Below are 17,148 nucleotides of genomic sequence, written 5' to 3'. Positions count from 1 at the left end.
GGTGGGACCGCGGGTCCCCGGCGCAGCGCCGCCCGGCTCCCGGCCCTGCCGGCCTCCTCTCTCGGCGCCGCAGCCATGGCGGCCAGCGCGAAGCGGAAGCAGGAGGAGAAGCACCTGAAGATGCTGCGGGACATGACCGGCCTCCCGCACAACCGAAAGTGCTTCGACTGCGACCAGCGCGGCCCCACCTACGTGAACATGACGGTCGGCTCCTTCGTCTGTCCCTCCTGTTCCGGCAGCCTGGGAGTGCGGGGCCGCCGGGCGGGCGGGGGGCCCTTCCCCGGGCGTGGGGAGCGGGCGGCTGGGTGGGGGTCCTTTGGGGGTCCGGCTGGCGGCGGCGGTTGGGGCGCGGGCTCGCGGGGCGGGGCGGTCGAGGCCAGGGGCCAGGATGCGCTGGGCCCGGGCCGCCGGGCTGGGGATGCGCTTTCGATTTCGCCGGGCGAGGGTCCAGGCCCGGGGCAGCCTTTGTGGGTGGGGCGTGGGCGGGGTTGGGGTCTGGAGGGGGCACCCGGCGTGAGCATCTCTAGTCCCCGCGGAGCCGGCGCCGCCTCCCTCGGGCCTCGGCTCTCCCGGGCGCTGACCCGACGGGACTGCAGGGGAAAGACGGGAGGAGGCTGGGGACGGCCGTGCGGGTCCTTTGTGTGCCCCGCCTCTCCGCCGGGGCGCGGCGGTCCCGAGCAATACACCTGCCGGGCGCCGTTGGGGGGTGGGGGAGAAGCTGGGGTGGGAGAGAGCAGGGACGCTTAGCTTGGGCTTTTTTTCCTCGGGTCGAGAGTACCTAGGTCAGTGGGAGGAAGCTGGCACTTAGGAATAGTAGCGGGATTAAAATGTCGTGATGGCAGAGATGTGATTCCCAAGGGAAAAGTTAGAGAAGATTAATTGCGGGAGAGGGAGGCAGAGAAAGCAGAAGTGAGGCTGCGGGGCTTTAGCTTTATGGTCCAGAGAGTCTTGAGGAGTTTGGGGGAAGTTTTAGTGGAAATAAGGAATTGACTCGGAGCTGTGTCATTGTAAATAGGGTGGTGGTATCTGTAAGATTTCTCTGTCAATAGCTAAGTGTTCTGGCTGTGTACAGAAATGAGGAGAGATGGAAAGACAGCGTTGTTTCAGAAAAAGGGAGACCACCGTCTTGAATTACTGGGATGGTTTGTACTTCTTCCTCTTTGCTACATTAAGCTGCGTTTTCATAAGACTTTTGTTGCTGTGATTGAAGGTTTCTTTTGGAGAGTTTGTGGATGATTTTGGAACTGAATAAGTTGCTTTTATATGCTAAATTATTTTGTATTCACTAAGTTATTGACGAAGTGGTAGTTACTAAATGTTCGTAAAACCTTTGGTCCACCAAATATCTACTTAAGTTCTTTTACTTGTACCATTCTTTGAAATAAAGTAATTTGGTACCCACTTCTCCCCCAAAAAACTTTGTAAGAGTAATACTGAGGCAATGGATATATGAGAAAACTCATTCTTGGAAAATGCAAGGTATGCCTAGTAGAGTACGATTTGTTTTGTTTTCTTCTTAAGTTGGGCAAAGAAGCATTATTACTCTTCCATGACTGTTATTTCTTCAATAAACACTTATTGGGTGCCTACTAGGTTCTTTGTAAAGCCTTGGACTGTGCTGATGATTAGAGCAAAATCCTTGTTCTCTTGGTGCTTACATTCTAGTGGAGGAGATGGGAACACATAATAAGTAATCAAATGAGAAAAATGTCAGGGGCAAGTATGCACTAAAATAGTATGATAGGAGAGACCTTCTCTGAGAGGTCACATTTATTTTATATATATATTTAAAAAATTTATTTCAATTTATTTTTGGCTGCGTTGGGTCTTTGTTGCTGCACGCGGTCTTTCTTTAGTTGCAGCGAGCAGGGTCTACTCTTAGTTGCAACCCATGGGCTTCTTACTGCGGTGGCTTCTCTTGTTGCAGAGCATGGGCTCTAGGCGTGCGGGCTTCAGTAGTTGTGGCCAGAGGGCTCAGTATCTTCCCAGACCAGGGCTTGAACCTGTGTCTCCTGCATTAGCAGGCGGATTCTTAACCACTGTGCCACCAGGGAAGCCGGAGAGGTTACTTTTAGATTGTAGAGTCAAGAAAGCACTCTGAGAAGTTGATAGTGTTGTTATTGAAGTACAACACAATCCTAGAGCTAGGTAGTATTTAGGAGATAGTCTGATTCATTCTTTTCATTTACAAATAAAGACTTAGTTTGTGGGCAACTTTTGGTTTTAAAATGAAGCCAGTAGTCCAATTTGTTTTGAGTATACTTGCATTATGTGCATAATAAGTATGCCAGTGTTTTTACTAAACACAAGGTCCTTTGATACATTTAAAGTATTTAGTTTGGAAAGTATGTATATATTTACTCTTCTGGATTTCTGACATTTCTGTGTAGCCATTTGCAAGTATAAATTTACTTTGTTGCAGCAAATGTGTAATATGAAAAATATTTACAAATTCCTTCCTAGAGGTCACATTTCCGAAACATTATATATGAAAGGATATCTCATTATACATGACAATTGTTTATTTTATTGGAATTTAATCTGTAACAGATAGGACTCCATATCTCTGTTTAGTGGTGATTCTGCAAATATTTATTGCTCACTTGGCTTGTGTCTTGTACTGTGGGAGGCACTGGTCCTACTTGGATCCCACTATCCTTAAGGAGCTTGCATTCTAAGTATGTAAACATAGTTATGATACACTGTAATGTTTCATAGCTTTGAGCTATCCCTGACATACCTAAATGAATAGGGAAAGCTTCACAGAAGATTTGATGCCTGAGCAAAGACCTTTAAAGACAAGATCCACATGGCAGGTGGCTTCATGTAGTTGAAAGAACAAGTACTTATGAGCTAGATAAACCTGGTTTTGAATCCTGGCTCCACTTACTAACTGTGTGGTACTGAGAATGTCAGTCTCTTTGAGTTTTGAAGTTTCTCATCTATGAAAAGGTGAGGATAAGGTTTACCTTATACATTTGGGATGCAAATTAGTTTTCAATATTAGAGATAGTGTATGTTTGACATCTCACATGATGCCTGGGATATATAATATCAGTAGCTCCCCAATATATGAGGGGCATTATTAACAAGGGGGACAGGATATTCCATGAGTAGGGAACAGTATGTGAAGGATGCTGAAATGAGAAGCAGCTTTATAAAAAAATCTATCAGTTTGGATTCTTTAGATGTAACTCAAAACCTGACTCAAGTTGGTTTAAAAATATGAGCGGAGGGACTTCCCTGGCGGTCCAGTGGTTAAGACTTCGCCTTCCTGTGTAGGGGGTGCAGGTTCGATCGCTGCTCAGGGAGCTAAGATCCCACATGCCTCCACGCCAAAAAACCAAAACATAAAGCGGAAGCAATATTGTAACAAATTCAATAAAGACTTTAAAAAGTGGTCCACATCAAAAAATCTTTGAAAATATGAGGGGAATTTATTGTGTGTTTTTAAATAAGACTTTATCCAGTGGTTAATGATGTTGCCTCGATTTCCCTCATCCAGAGATGGCTGCTCCCAGCTCCTGGGGCTACATACTGCTTTAATTTATATCATTGTTACAACTTTTCCAGAAGTTGTGATTCAGTCTGGATTAGCTTAGGTCATATGGCTAAGTAGAACCAGTGCCCTCATTGGATGCGTTCTATCATGACGTTATTGGAACAACAAGGATCTCCAAGATAGAGTTCCCAACTCAGAAATCTGGGATCCTTGTGAAGGAAAGAGTGGATCCTGAATCAAATGTCTGCTGCAGAAATATTGAAAGGACAGTAATTCCTGAGGATTTTTTTCTTTGGAAAGCAATAATATAGGAAAATACTTTAAGATTAATATAACTATTGAGTTTAATAATAATGTCTTTGCTATTTAGATGCCATGGTATAATTGAAAGAATATGAATTTTGAAGTCAGATTTTGACACTGCCACTAGCTTTGTGACTTAGGGCAAAGTATTAAGGCCACTGTGTAGGTCGGCCTGGACCCATCCCCTCAGCCTCAGTTTCTTTATTTGTGATAAAAGATGGTAATATATAGCTTAAGGTTGTTCTGAGGATTAAATGGTACAATTCATTGAATATTTATTGAACATATATTATTTTTGAGTATGGTGCTAAGCAGTGGATGTACATATATGAACTGAGTCATTCTTGGAATGACTGAGTAGCTGCTGGTCAGAAACCTTGATGTGCCTAAAAAATGCTGATACACAGTAAAGGGTATCTACTATCATGAATTTAAAATTTTGGGATAGTCACATGCCATTTATCATATATTTAGCAGTGTCTTTGTTTAAATAAATTGAACAAGTATCTTATTGTTAATATTACTAGACTCAGAGCTGATCTCTATTTTTTTTTTTTTTTTGCGGTAAGTGGGCCTCTCACTGCTGTGGCCTCTCCCGCCGCGGATGCGCAGGCCCATCCGCAGGCCCAGCGGCCATGGCTCACGGGCCCAGCCGCTCCGCGGCATGTGGGATCTTCCTGGACCGGAGCACGAACCCGTGTCCCCTGCATCGGCAGGCGGACCCTCAACCCCTGCGCCACCAGGGAAGCCCAGAGCTGATCTTTTATTTCCTGTTTTTTCTTTCAGATGACTGCACTTTGTGCTTGTATGATGCTTATTTAGAATATGTAACTGAATTCCGATTGTGAAACTTTAAAATAGACTTGAGATAGATGTATTAAACTGTCACTGAGGTAGAATGGGGTTGTTCTAACAGATTGATTTGTCACTCTTTCTGCTTCTGTCTACAGAAATATTTAGAATTATGAATGGCATTCTATTACAGCCAACATAAAATATTACCTTCATGTTAAAGAACTTACAGTTAAAGACTAGCTTTAGACCAAATTATTTATTTTGTGGAGAGTTTTAGCATTTGTATAATCAGTAAATAATATGAGAGTTGTTTTATCCTTTAAAAATGATTCATAAACTTTTCAGAGAGAGTTTAGATAAAAATAAAAAATAACATTTGAGAAACACCGTGTCCCACTTAATACCAGCCCTTTTATGTGAACAGTGCATTTAAACTTGGAATTTCACAGGAGGATAAATGTAGACAGATAGTAACTTATACTCTATTAATTTTGTGTGCATTTTGAGTCTTTTGGTGAATCTTATAAGAATTTTGACTTTAAAGTTGGACAGATGAAAAGAGGCATTTGTTTTTGTACGCTCATTAACATTTGAGTGGATTGCAATCAAATACCCTTTTGGAACTCTGTTTATAATATTCAGTACCACATGAGCTCACAGTTGGCGATGATTTATATCCTTAATTCCCTTTTCACTTTTTTTTGTACTCTAACATGGCTACATTCAGTGAGATATTTTGACAGTGTAGTACAACTTCAATTTAGTGTGAGTGGGAAAACTGATAACTTTTTCAATTGTGAAGGGCAGAGGTTTTTTTTTCCTTTTTTTCCCCCTTTTTAAACAAATATTCATTAAGTCCAGGCACTAGTACATGTGTTGGGGATACAAAAATTAAAGAAATGAAAAATAAGATAATAATAACTACTATTTAGAATTACTGACTGCTCACTCTGTGTCAGGCATTATTCTAGTAACAATCATATAAGGTAAGTACTGTTACCCTCCACAACTTTAAATGGTAGCTTACACTCTTAATGCTTGCTGTAAATTGTTGTGAATTCTATATTTGAGGGATTTAAATGGTGGATTTTACTTCATTGGATTTTAAGAGGCAGGACAGGTAGTTTATGGATGTATCACACATTTTTGTTTTATAGTTATGTCATGCTTTTCTTTAAATAGTTTGTTAGGTTCAAATGTCTTTTCATTGGCTTATTTAGAAACTGTTGTTGTGTATTGTGAGAGTAATGGGATATGGTGCTGACTGGTTCTGATACTGATTTTTTTGAGTTTGGCACATAGGTACCAAGGCATTTATAACTTGCTACCAAGGCATTTTTATATCAAGTTCGTATCTGTTCTTCTCTCATTTGTCTGTGAATTTGGATCAGTGTGATTGTAAACACTTTGACCTTTAGTCAGTTTCAAAGTAGTGGTTGTACAGTTTATCTAGATTAAATCTATATTAAAATTTTGTGAGTTGGATTACAAATAAAAAGAATTAAAACATTCTTTTAAGGAACTTGCTGATCTCTGGACCTCAATTTAAAATTTATTGCCTCTTTAGAAAGCTCTGTATCTAACTTCAGTACACTCTTTGGAAAATAAGCAAATCCTCAGACTGACAATTTTCAGTCTTCTCTATGCAACATGCATAATGCTTACATTCTTGAGAAGCTTCTGTGGAGATATTCAGGACTAGGTGCCATTACCCTTCCTGTTTTTTCCTCCGCTCAGTAATGCATTTCCCAATCCACATGGTCAAATCGATGATTATCTAGGAATATAAACCTTTGGTTCTTCTAATGTATATTAAAAAAGTAAATCATTCATAACTTTGGGTACTTCGTTAATAGGTTCCTTGTGACATCCTTTACAGCCTCACACATTAGAGCTGTTGCTCTGAAGACACCTGATTGGACATGATGAGAATGAAATTTATTAACTTATAGGAGGGATAGGAACCTTATTTGAATTGTTCTATGTATGGGGAGTGAGTTTTTGTTTGTTTTTAAGTTAGAACATATTTTTCCAAAGACTCCTGAGTAAGACATCGTCTCTTTTTTTTTTTTTTTTTTTGTTTGCGGTACGCGGGCCTCTCACCGTTGTGGCCTCTCCCGTTGCGGAGCACAGGCTCCGGATGCGCAGGCTCAGCGGCCATGGCTCACGGGTCCAGCCGCTCCGCAGCATGTGGGATCTTCCCGGATCGGGGCACGAACCCGTGTCCCCTGCATCGGCAGGCAGACTCTCAACCACTGCGCCACCAGGGAAGCCCCATCGTCTCTTTTTGATTGGTACCATAACTGCTTTTTAGAGGGAGGGAAGTCATAGTTAACACTTTGCTTTTATTCTAGTTGCTTATTTTAAGAGATGAATTAACAAACTGGAGCATGGTGTAAGGCAGTTGATTAGGATAAGGAGATTTGAAATTCTGTATGAGAGGAATATTTGCAGGGACCAGAAGTGTTATTAGCTTAAAGAAGAAAAAACGAGAGAGTGAGGGTGGGGAGCTGTTCACGTAGTCACTGTCTTTGGGTAAATTAAGGCATTTATGTGGAAGAGGTAATAGGTTTATTCTGTAGGGGGAGATACAAGACCAGGTATGGAAGTTACAGAGAAACATACATGTTTAGAAAAGGAAGAGGAATTTTCCTTGTAGTGTCATTCTAAAAATTCTTTTCTTCCCCCACTTTTTGGTTAAATTTTGCAAGATCTTTGATGGGAGAAGTATGAAAATCAGCAGAACTAATAATGTGGGAAGATGTGAAAACTTCCTCATTTCTCTCTTCTAATCTTTATCTCTTACTCTGTGAATCTTGGTGGCTCTAACTTGGAACAGTTGTGCTCAGTAGGTACTTCTATAAAAAGATTGCTAGTGTCTAGTAAAGAGACTTGGCATTTTTGAAATAGGAGGGATTTAAAATTTTAAGAATTCCTCATGTTTTCTAGGAATGTTCTTTCATCAAAGAAACCAGCCTACACATATGTCAGTTAAATTTGATTTTGAAGGGAAAGAACCATTTATTTTCCATTCTTTTTTATGTTTCGTTTTTAATTGAATTTTAATTTTTATCGAAAGAATATATGCACATAGTTTAAAAAGGCCAAGACTTATAACGAGCAGCAGCAGTCGTCTCTTCCCTTTCTCTGTTTCTGATTACCATGGACAGTTGGTTCTTTTCCTCTTAACTTACCTTAGTATTTCTGGCTAGCATGCTTACAGCTATTTTTTTGATTTTTCAGTTTTTGCTTTTATCTATTGACTTCTCTACTATACAAGAGGGAAGATAAGGCTTTGGCCCTCTTCACACTCCTCTCACTCTCCACCTATACTCTGCATCTGCTCCTTCAATATAACATCACAATTTTTGGTTAAATCACTATTTAGTATTTACCTTATTGCGTTATATACATACTGTTCTCAGCTGAGTCATACAGTAGTATATTACTACTACATTTTCTTTCTCGTACAGCCTTTTCCCCCTGAAGTTTGTAATTGTCTAGGTTACTTCACTTGCATTGTTTTCCATGTGTGTATCATTATTATATCCCCAGATAAATTATCTCTGGCTGAGGTATATAACTGTTTTCAATATGACCAGATATGTCAGGTACTTCTTTTTTTCCTGGGTACTTCTGTCAGCCTCTGGTCTGGAAATGCTGCTCTCTAGGCCTGCTCCGCAGCTGTCATCCTGGGACTTTCTCCTGCCTTCATTGTGGAAATTCCCTTCATGCCTAACCTGTGTTGCAACCTCTTTTTCCAGGACCCCCGCATTTCCATTAGCCTCCTGATTCAAGGTTAATGGGAGAGCATTTTTGAGAGCTACATGGCTGAAAGTGTTTTATTCTGCCCTCACATTCACAAAGGTGAAAATACTTTACCCTTGGAATTTTTAAGGCATTGCTTAATTGTCTTTAATTAATTAATTAATTTTTGGCTGCGTTGGGTCTTTGTTGCGGTGCGCAGGCTTCTCATTGTAGTGGTTTCTCTTGTTGTGGAGCATGGGCTCTAGCACGCAGGCTCAGTAGTTGAGGCTCACGGGCTTAGTTGCTCCGCGGCATGTGGGATCTTCCCGGACCAGGGCTCGAACCTGTGTCCCCTGCATCAGCAGGTGGATTCTTAACCACTGCTCTTACCAGGGAAGTCCCGCTTAATTGTCTTTAATCCTTCAGTACTGCTATTGAGAAGTTTGATTCTATTCTTATTACTCATTCTTTGTGCCCTGTTTTCCACTCTCTCTTTGAGAGTATATATGATCTTTTTATCCCTACTATTCTGAACCTATATTGAAGTTTTTTTTTTTTTTTTTTTTTTTTTTGCGGTACGCGGGCCTCTCACCGTTGTGGCCTGTCCTGTTGTGGAGCACAGGCTCTGGACGCGCAGGCTCAGCCGCCATGGCTCACGGGCCCAGGCGCTCCACGGCATGTGGGATCTTCCCGGACCGGGGCATGAACCCATGTCCCCTGTATCGGCAGGCGGACTCTCGACCCCTGAGCCACCAGGGAAGCCCCTGAAGTATTTTGGTATAGGTCTTTTTGTTCAATGTTTTAGGCTTTATTTTGGACTTGTTGGATTGGAAACTTACGCTTGGCTAGTTTATAGATATTTTTTCTCCAGTCTTCTTACTGGGGAATAAAAAAAAAACCTGGCTGTCATTCTTCTAGGCACAAGTTGAGGGAGGGAACTGGGGGCATAGAACCTATTATCATTCAGTGTGTAGAGTCTCAGATAAGCTTCCATTTCCTAGCATAGTACCCAGTAGCGATCCTCAGCTGTGCCTGAGTCCAGAGCCTATTTGGAATAGCCTCTCCAGATCAGATTTTCCTTCAGACTTCTGCCTAGGACTTCTTAGGGGTAGTCTTATGGAAGTAGGGAAACTGGGAATCTATTTTTGACCCTATGTAAATCCCCCAACTTGTGGCTTGATTCCTTTCATGAATCTTGCAGGGGTTCTGTGGTGGGAATCATCTTTAGTTGGCTTCTCCCACCTCTACAGGAGCATCTGTTTTGGCTTTCTTTAGTCTGCACAGTCAGTTACTGCTGGTAATTTTCTAGATTTTGGTATGCCTTTGGGTTCCTTCTTTGTTCTCTGTTCTTCTCTTTGTGGGTTAATGCTTTTTTATTCCTTTGCTATCATTTCAGTAGAGTTTAGCGAGGTAGTAAAGACATTCTTGGGTTTTGTCCACTTTTAGCAAGAATACCTTAATTAGGTTTAAATTGTTACTTGGGTGTTATTTTTTAGGTGCTTGCCCTAAATGTTACAAGGACCTTACAGTGAGTGTAGTGTTTCTGGCTTTCAAAAACAAAAACCCAAAATAACAATCATAGTTTGCACCGTGCGTGTGTGTGTGTGTGTGTGTGTGTGTGTGTATTTTCAGTGTTTTAAAGTTGTGTTCTGGATAAACTAACATTCTGGACTATCTAATACATGCATATCTTGGTATCAAAAGTCTGTAGATTTTTGATAACCTGTTAAAGGCATCTTCCATTTGTTGTAGATTTTAAATGTATAATTTATTTATTAATTTTTTAATTTTTAATTTTTTGCGGTACGCGGACCTCTCACTGCTGTGGCCTCTCCCGTTGCGGAGCACAGGCTCCAGACGTGCAGGCTCAGCAGCCATGGCTCACGGGCCCAGCCGCTCCGCTTCACGTGGGGTCCTCCCGGACCAGGGCACGAACCCGTGTCCCCTGCATCGGCAGGCGGACTCTCAACCACTGTGCCACCAGGGAAGCCCTTAAATGTATAATTTTTATAATATGAAACATTGTATATAATAGTTTTACTAAATAACTAAGATTGGAATAGATTTAAATGCCAGATTAGCTTTATTACTTTATGCCAACATTAACAACCACCTAAATTTCCACAGCCTAGTAAAATATTTTAACCAGCTTTTCCCCCAGCAGGAGAAAAACAATTAATAAAACTAGCTAAATAAGCTTTCTTACTTATTCATCTAGCACACATTGTAATTTGAGTTGACAAATGGCTATTTGGAAGATTGTTTGCTGCGTAGTTAAGAGTAGCATACTGATGGACATATGGAATGAGTCACACCATCTGGTTGCAGTCATACCTGAATGGTGGTCGTTAAAACTAAAACTCCTGGGAATCTGCATATGACTTAATTATACTGCAGAAGCATGTTGGGCTCCACCAGTAGATGACTTTGGAACTTCTTGAAACCAATTAAGTGACAAACATGCTTTCAAAATATTAATACTGCTGTTATTAAATGAGTCATTAAAAAAATTTCTTTTGTACTAAACTGGAGACTTAAAACGTGTATTTTAGGATCCAGAATGGGTGGTACTTCAATATTGGCAGTGTAAAAATGATGTGGTTTACTTGCCTAACACTTTCATCCAATAGTTATGACTAATGTCATTACAGTAAAGTGTTTTATAAACAGTGGATTCACATGATAGCTAAACTTGGCTTAGCAGAAAAGGGGAAGTGGCAGCAGCTTCCAGGAATATATCTTGAAAATAACTAAATAAATGAGTAATTCAGATTTGATTGAGGATTTCATTCAAGTGATCAAATTTGGTAGATGGAGAAGGTAGTCTGCCGATGAAAAAAATTTAGTTTGTAAAAATTGTGGTTTCTATAGATAGTAACATGGACTCTTAAGTTGACATACATTAAAACCAACTTTTTTGTTGTGTAATTTTAGGAGTCTTAACATCTGTATAGATTCATGTAACTACCACCACAATCAGAACATGGAATGGACCTGTTCAGTTACCCCTCAAGACTCTCTAACCCTTGTCTTTCCTTAACCCCTGGCCTCTACTGATCCATTCTCCAACAACTATAGTTTTTCTTTCTGAGAATGTCATTTATACAGTATATAACCTTTTTAGATTACCTTCTTCACTCAGCATAATACTTTTAAGATTAATTCAGGTTAGTTGTTATTGGATGGGCCAAAAGGTTTGTTCCGTTTTTTCTGTAAGATGGCTCTAGTAGCACTTAGTTGTCTTTAACTTCATTTGAAACAATTTTGTTAGATTGTATGTGGCAGCTGTCATATCAGCATGCATTTAAAAAGACTTATCAAAATTGGCCATTTTAATATTGAAAATGGAAGAAAAACAACATTTTCGGTATATTATGTTTTATTATTTCAAGAATGGTAAAAATACAGCTGAAACACACAGAAAGATTTGTGCAGTGTATGGAGTAGGTGCTGTGACTGATTGAACGTGTCAGAAGTGGTTTGCAGAGTTTCGTGCTGGAGATTTCTCTATTGGACAATGCTCCATGGCCAGGTAGACCAGTTGAAGTTGATAGTGATCAAATCAGAACAATAATTGAGAACAGTTGATGTTATACCACGCAGGAGATGGCTGACATACTCAAAATATCCACACAAGTGTTGAAAATCATATGCACCAGGTTGGTTACGTGAATCACTTTGATGTTTTGGTTGCACACAAGTTAAGTGAAAAAAACCTTCTTGACCATATTTCCGCATGCGATTTTCTACTGAAACGTAATGAAAACATTCCGTTTTTAAAACACACTGTGACTGGTGATGAAAATTGGATACTGTACAACAATGTGAAATGGAAGAGATCGTGGGGCAAGCGAAATGAACCACCACCAACCACACCAAAGGCTGGTCTTCATTCCAGAGAAGGTGACTTTGTGTATATGGTGGGATTGGAAGGGAGTCCACTATTATGAGCTCCTTCTGGAAAGCCAAACGGTTAAATCCAACAAGTACTGCTCCCAGTTAGACCAACTGAAGCGGCACTCGACAAAAAGGGTCCAGAATTAGTCAACAGAAAACGCGTAATCTTTCATCAGGATAACACAAGACTGCATGTTTCTTTGATGACCACGCAAAAACTGTTACAGCTTGGCTGGGAAGTTCTTATTTTAATTTTTATTTATTTATTTATTTATGCGGTACGCGGGCCTCTCACTGTTGTGGCCTCTCCCGTTGTGGAGCACAGGCTCTGGACGTGCAGACTCAGCGGCCATGGCTCACGGGCCCAGCCGCTCCGTGGCATGTGGGATCTTCCCGGAGTGGAGCATGAACCCGTGTCCCCTGCATCAGCAGGCGGACTCTCAACCACTACGCCACCAGGGAAGTCCTGGCTGTGAAGTTCTGATTCATCCATCGTACTCAGCAGACATTGCACCTTCGGATTTCCATTTATTTCGGTCTTTACAAAATTCTCTAATGGAAAAAATGTCAATTCCCTGGAAGACTGTAAAAGGCACCTGGAACAGTTAGTTCTTTGCTCAAAAAGATAAAGAGTTTTGGGAAGATGGAATGATGAAGTTGCCTGAAAAATGGCAGAAGGTAGTGGAACAAAAGGGTGAATACGTTGTTCAACAAAGTTCTTGGTGAAAATGAAAAATGTGTCTTTTATTTTTACTTAAAAAACCGAAGGCACTTTTTGGCCCACCCAATACATATTCTAGTAGTCCATTTCTCCTTATTGCTGAGTAGTATTTCATTGCTTGGGAGTTTACCCATTCCTCATTTGAGGGACACTTGGGTTTTTCCAGTTTTTGTTACCTGTGAAACAACCCAGTTGTTTCATACAGTTATTTATATACAGATTTTTTGGTGAACACAAGTTTTCATTTCACCTGGGTAAATACCTAGGAGTGGAATTGTTAGGTCTTATGGTAAGTGTATGTTTAATTTTTTTTTAAAAAAAGACAGTGTTTTTGGTTGTTTTGATTTGATTTCCCCTTTATACTGGTTAGGAAGCTGTAAATTCTATGTTATTTTATGGTCACTGTTGAAACTTTATTATCCATCCTAACATTCTAGAGTTAATCAGTATTTTAACCTTCCCCTAATAATACAAAGTCTTTAAAAATACAGAGTACTCTCACTTAAGTGCTATTTTTGGTAAAATGTTAAATTTGCCCCTTCCCCTCCACCATACATAGGGTATTTTGAAATCAGATGCTATTTGTTTAGATTTGCCAATGTGTTTCCCAGTTTTTTTGCTCACCCCTTTGCATCGCATGACCTTCTTGGGGTTATTTTTTTTCTTAAAGTGTATACAGTCATCCGCTAGTATCCTTGGGGGATTGGTTCCAGGATGTCCCACGGATCCCAAAATCTGATGACGCTCAAGTCCCTTATGTAAGATGCATATGACCTATACACATCCTCCTGTTTACTTTAAATCATCTCTAATTACTTATAATACCTAATAAAATGTAAACGCTATGTAAATGGTCATAAGTACAATGTAAATGCTATGTAAATAGGTGTAAATACAATGTGAATACTGTGTAAATAGTTGCTGGGCACATGGCAAATTCCAACTTTGCTTTTTGGAACTTTCTGGAATTTTTTTTCCCCAGTGTTTCTGATCTGCAGTTGGTTGAATTCCTGGATGTAGAACCCAGGGACGCAGAGAGCCAGCTGTATGTTTCTTTAGTGAAGATCTCCTGGGGGTAGACTCTGGTTTTTGTTTATCTGGAAATGTCATTTTGATCTTAGACTTCAAAGATATTTTTGCTGAGTTAACAACTTTTTTTTTAACTACTTAAAGATAATATTCCACTATTTTCTGGTTTCCATTGAAAAGTCTTTCAGTCAGATTTTGTTTCCTTTGTCTTTTCTTTCTGAGTGCTTTTTGTTTTGGGGGGGGAGGGGTACGCGGGCTTCTCACTGTTGTGGCCTCTCCCGTTGCAGAGCACAGGCTCCGGACGCTCAGGCTCAGTGGCCATGGCTCACGGGCCCAGCCGCTCTGCGGCATATGGGATCCTCCTGGACCGGGGCACGAACCCCTGTCCCCTGCATCGGCAGGCAGACTCTCAACTACTGTGCCACCAGGGAAGCCCCTGAGTGCTTTTAAGATATTCTGTTTATCTTTGAAGTTTCATCCAAATGTTTCTAAGTATGAATTTTATTTGTCCTGATTTTGATAAGCTGTGCTTCCTATATCTGTAGACGCATGACTTTCATTGGATTTTAAAAAATCTCAGCCGTTAGCTCTTCAAATATTGCCTCTCCTTCATTCTTTCAATTCTGTCTCTCAAAAGCAAGAATAGCCCCCCCACCCCTGTTTTTTTTCCTTTTCTAAAAACACTCGCTTTTTTCCGTCTCCTTAAGTATCTGTGCTGCCTTCTGGGTTATTTCTTATTTCTGTTTTCTAATTCACCAAATCTCTCTTTTGGTATGTCTTATCTGCTCTTTAACTAATTTGTTGAATTTTTAATTTCCACATTTATAATTTTTCATTTCCGAAAGTTCTGACTTTTAAATTTAACTGTTATTCTGATAATTACACAATTTCCTGTTCATTTTTATTCCATCTTTTGTTTGTTTTAACATTTCCTATATGCTATATTTACTTTGTATTTTGTATTTGATAAATCCAATGGCTAAAGTCTTGGGAAGAGGTGGCATAAAGCTTTTGTTTCTACTGACTCAGGCTCAGTGATTTGTTTTTTTGTTGTGTGATGATTTTTATTATAATCTCATCTTTTATTGAAATTAATATTTTCAAATCCTGATAGCATAATTTATAAATTAGAAATGCATTTCTCTTTTTTTTTTTTTTTTTTTTTTTTTGGCGGTACGCGGGCCTCTCACTGTTGTGGCCTCTCCCGATGCGGAGCACAGGCTCCAGACGCGCAGGCTCTGTACGGGCCTAGCTGCTCAGTGGCATGTGGGATCTTCCCGGACCAGGGCACGAACCCGTGTCCCCTGTATCAGCAGGCGGACTCTCAACCACTGCGCCACCAGGGAAGCCCAGAAATGCATTTCTCTTGAGAGGATTTGTATATTCTTCTCCTGTGATCTAGGGATACTACCACCCTGAAGCTACTTAATTCTCCATCCAGGGTCTTGGGTTTAACAGGGATATCTCAGGTTTACCTCTCATCTTGTCTTAGTTATTGTTGGTATTTGCCTTCTGAGCAACACTGAATTTTTTGTATCACATGGGCCACTCTTCTGGTTTCAGCTCACTCTTTTTTTTTCTTTTGGGAAGGGGGGATTCTTTGAGAGCCCCCTTACTTTCTAGAAATGTTAACAATTAGGTTTTTTTAATTTTTTAAAATAATTTATGGGGTGTCATATTTTAGCAGAGGAACCTTTCAAGATATCTAGTCTGCTATACTATTGTAAGTAGAAATTAATGAGATTAGATATGCAAAGTGGCAATCTAGGTTACTTTAAAAATATTAATTTCCTTCTGTCTTATTAAATTATATTTTGCCTACCAATTTGTATAAGTGTGCTTGACATCATATGGTTACTTTTTGTGGACACTTTCCTTAATCTCTTCTAAGGGTTTCTATTTTCTGCTATTCGGGAAATAGTAAATTTATGGGAAATTTTAAGTGTTTTGTTGTATATGAGGTAAATGTGTAGAATGTTCTGTAGAAGATTGAACCTAGGTAGAATTTATATCTCAGTAGTGATCCAAAGGAATTCTGCTTCTTTCTTCACTTGGTAGTTAACATATTTGGTATATTTAGAGCAGTGGTTCTCAAGTAGAAGGACTCTGCTGTCCCACCCCACACCCCTGAGGGACATTTATCAGTATCTTGAAACATTTTTCATTATTCCTACTGGGTTGGGCATGCTTCTGGCATTTAGTGGGTAGAGGCCAGGGATGCTGCCCTACCTCCTACAGTGCACAGGACAGTCCCCTCATGGTAAAGAATTCTCTTGCCTAATATGTCGGTAGTGCCTGATTTAGAGAAATGAGGTAAAGATAAATTGTTGATGCTGGTGGCTATATTTGGGAGGAAAGTTTTCCAGGTTTTTTAGAAAAACTGAAAGAAAGCCTTAACTGTTTTCTCATTTACTTTCTGTAATTCTTCAGCACAGACATTCACATCCATAAAGCCAGGACTAAAAGTCCAAATTTTTTGACTACTACTAGTTAATTGAATTGTTTATTATTTCTTGCAGTTTCTTTTTTTTCTGTTACAGAATAAGTAACAAGTTTTCATTCTGGAAAACTTGGAGAGAATAGAAAATTATAAATAGAAAAAAAATCATTCAGTTCCATAATCTATAAGCAAAGACTGTTAACATTTTGGGGTATTTAGTTTGTTTTCTTTGCAGATATTTTTAATATAGCTTTGAGAATACTATATAATTTTCATCTTAAAACCAAGCATAAGTATGCATAGTTGTACAGTTTTGTCGCTTAATCACTTGCCCTTTGATAAAGAAGGTTTGTTTTTTTTTTTTTTTTTAGTATGAGTGATGTTTGATGAACATCTTGTACATAGTTAAGTTTCAGATTCCTTCTTTAGAATAGATTCCTAAAAGGTTATTACTGGGTCAAAACGCATGAATAAGGTTATTCACAGGTTGGTGAATTTATCCTACTGTCATCAGTGTATGAGACTACATTTTTTACTACAGCCTCATCAGTCTGCATTCTTCTTAAGAAATTGATAGAGTCAGCCTTCTATTTTTTTACCAAACTATTTTATAGTCATGTTATATCCACGTACAAAGCTTTTGGAAGCTAAAAAAGGAAAAATTTTTGCACTGAAGATACAGTTAATCTACCAGAATTAATGGAATATAAAAGA

The 17,148-nt window shown here is 39.8% G+C and overlaps 1 protein-coding gene across 5 annotated transcripts in view; it reads left to right on the top strand.

Moving 5' to 3' along the window:
* The first annotated feature begins 6 nt into the window (after positions 1–6).
* Positions 7–17,148, top strand: part of AGFG1 (ArfGAP with FG repeats 1) — a 70,615-nt gene continuing 53,473 nt past the window's right edge. For all 5 annotated transcript variants that reach the window (XM_024740554.1, XM_024740553.1, XM_024740552.1 and 2 more), the window contains exon 1: positions 7–242. In XM_024740554.1, the coding sequence (XP_024596322.1) occupies positions 76–242 (167 nt within the window). In that variant the 5' untranslated portion in view covers positions 7–75. The remainder of the gene's footprint in view (positions 243–17,148) is intronic.

This window comes from Neophocaena asiaeorientalis, unplaced genomic scaffold (assembly GCF_003031525.2).
Source record: "Neophocaena asiaeorientalis asiaeorientalis breed wild unplaced genomic scaffold, Neophocaena_asiaeorientalis_V1.1 scaffold388, whole genome shotgun sequence".
NCBI classification, from domain to species: domain Eukaryota; kingdom Metazoa; phylum Chordata; class Mammalia; order Artiodactyla; family Phocoenidae; genus Neophocaena; species Neophocaena asiaeorientalis.
This window is presented reverse-complemented; position numbering and strand designations above follow the sequence as displayed.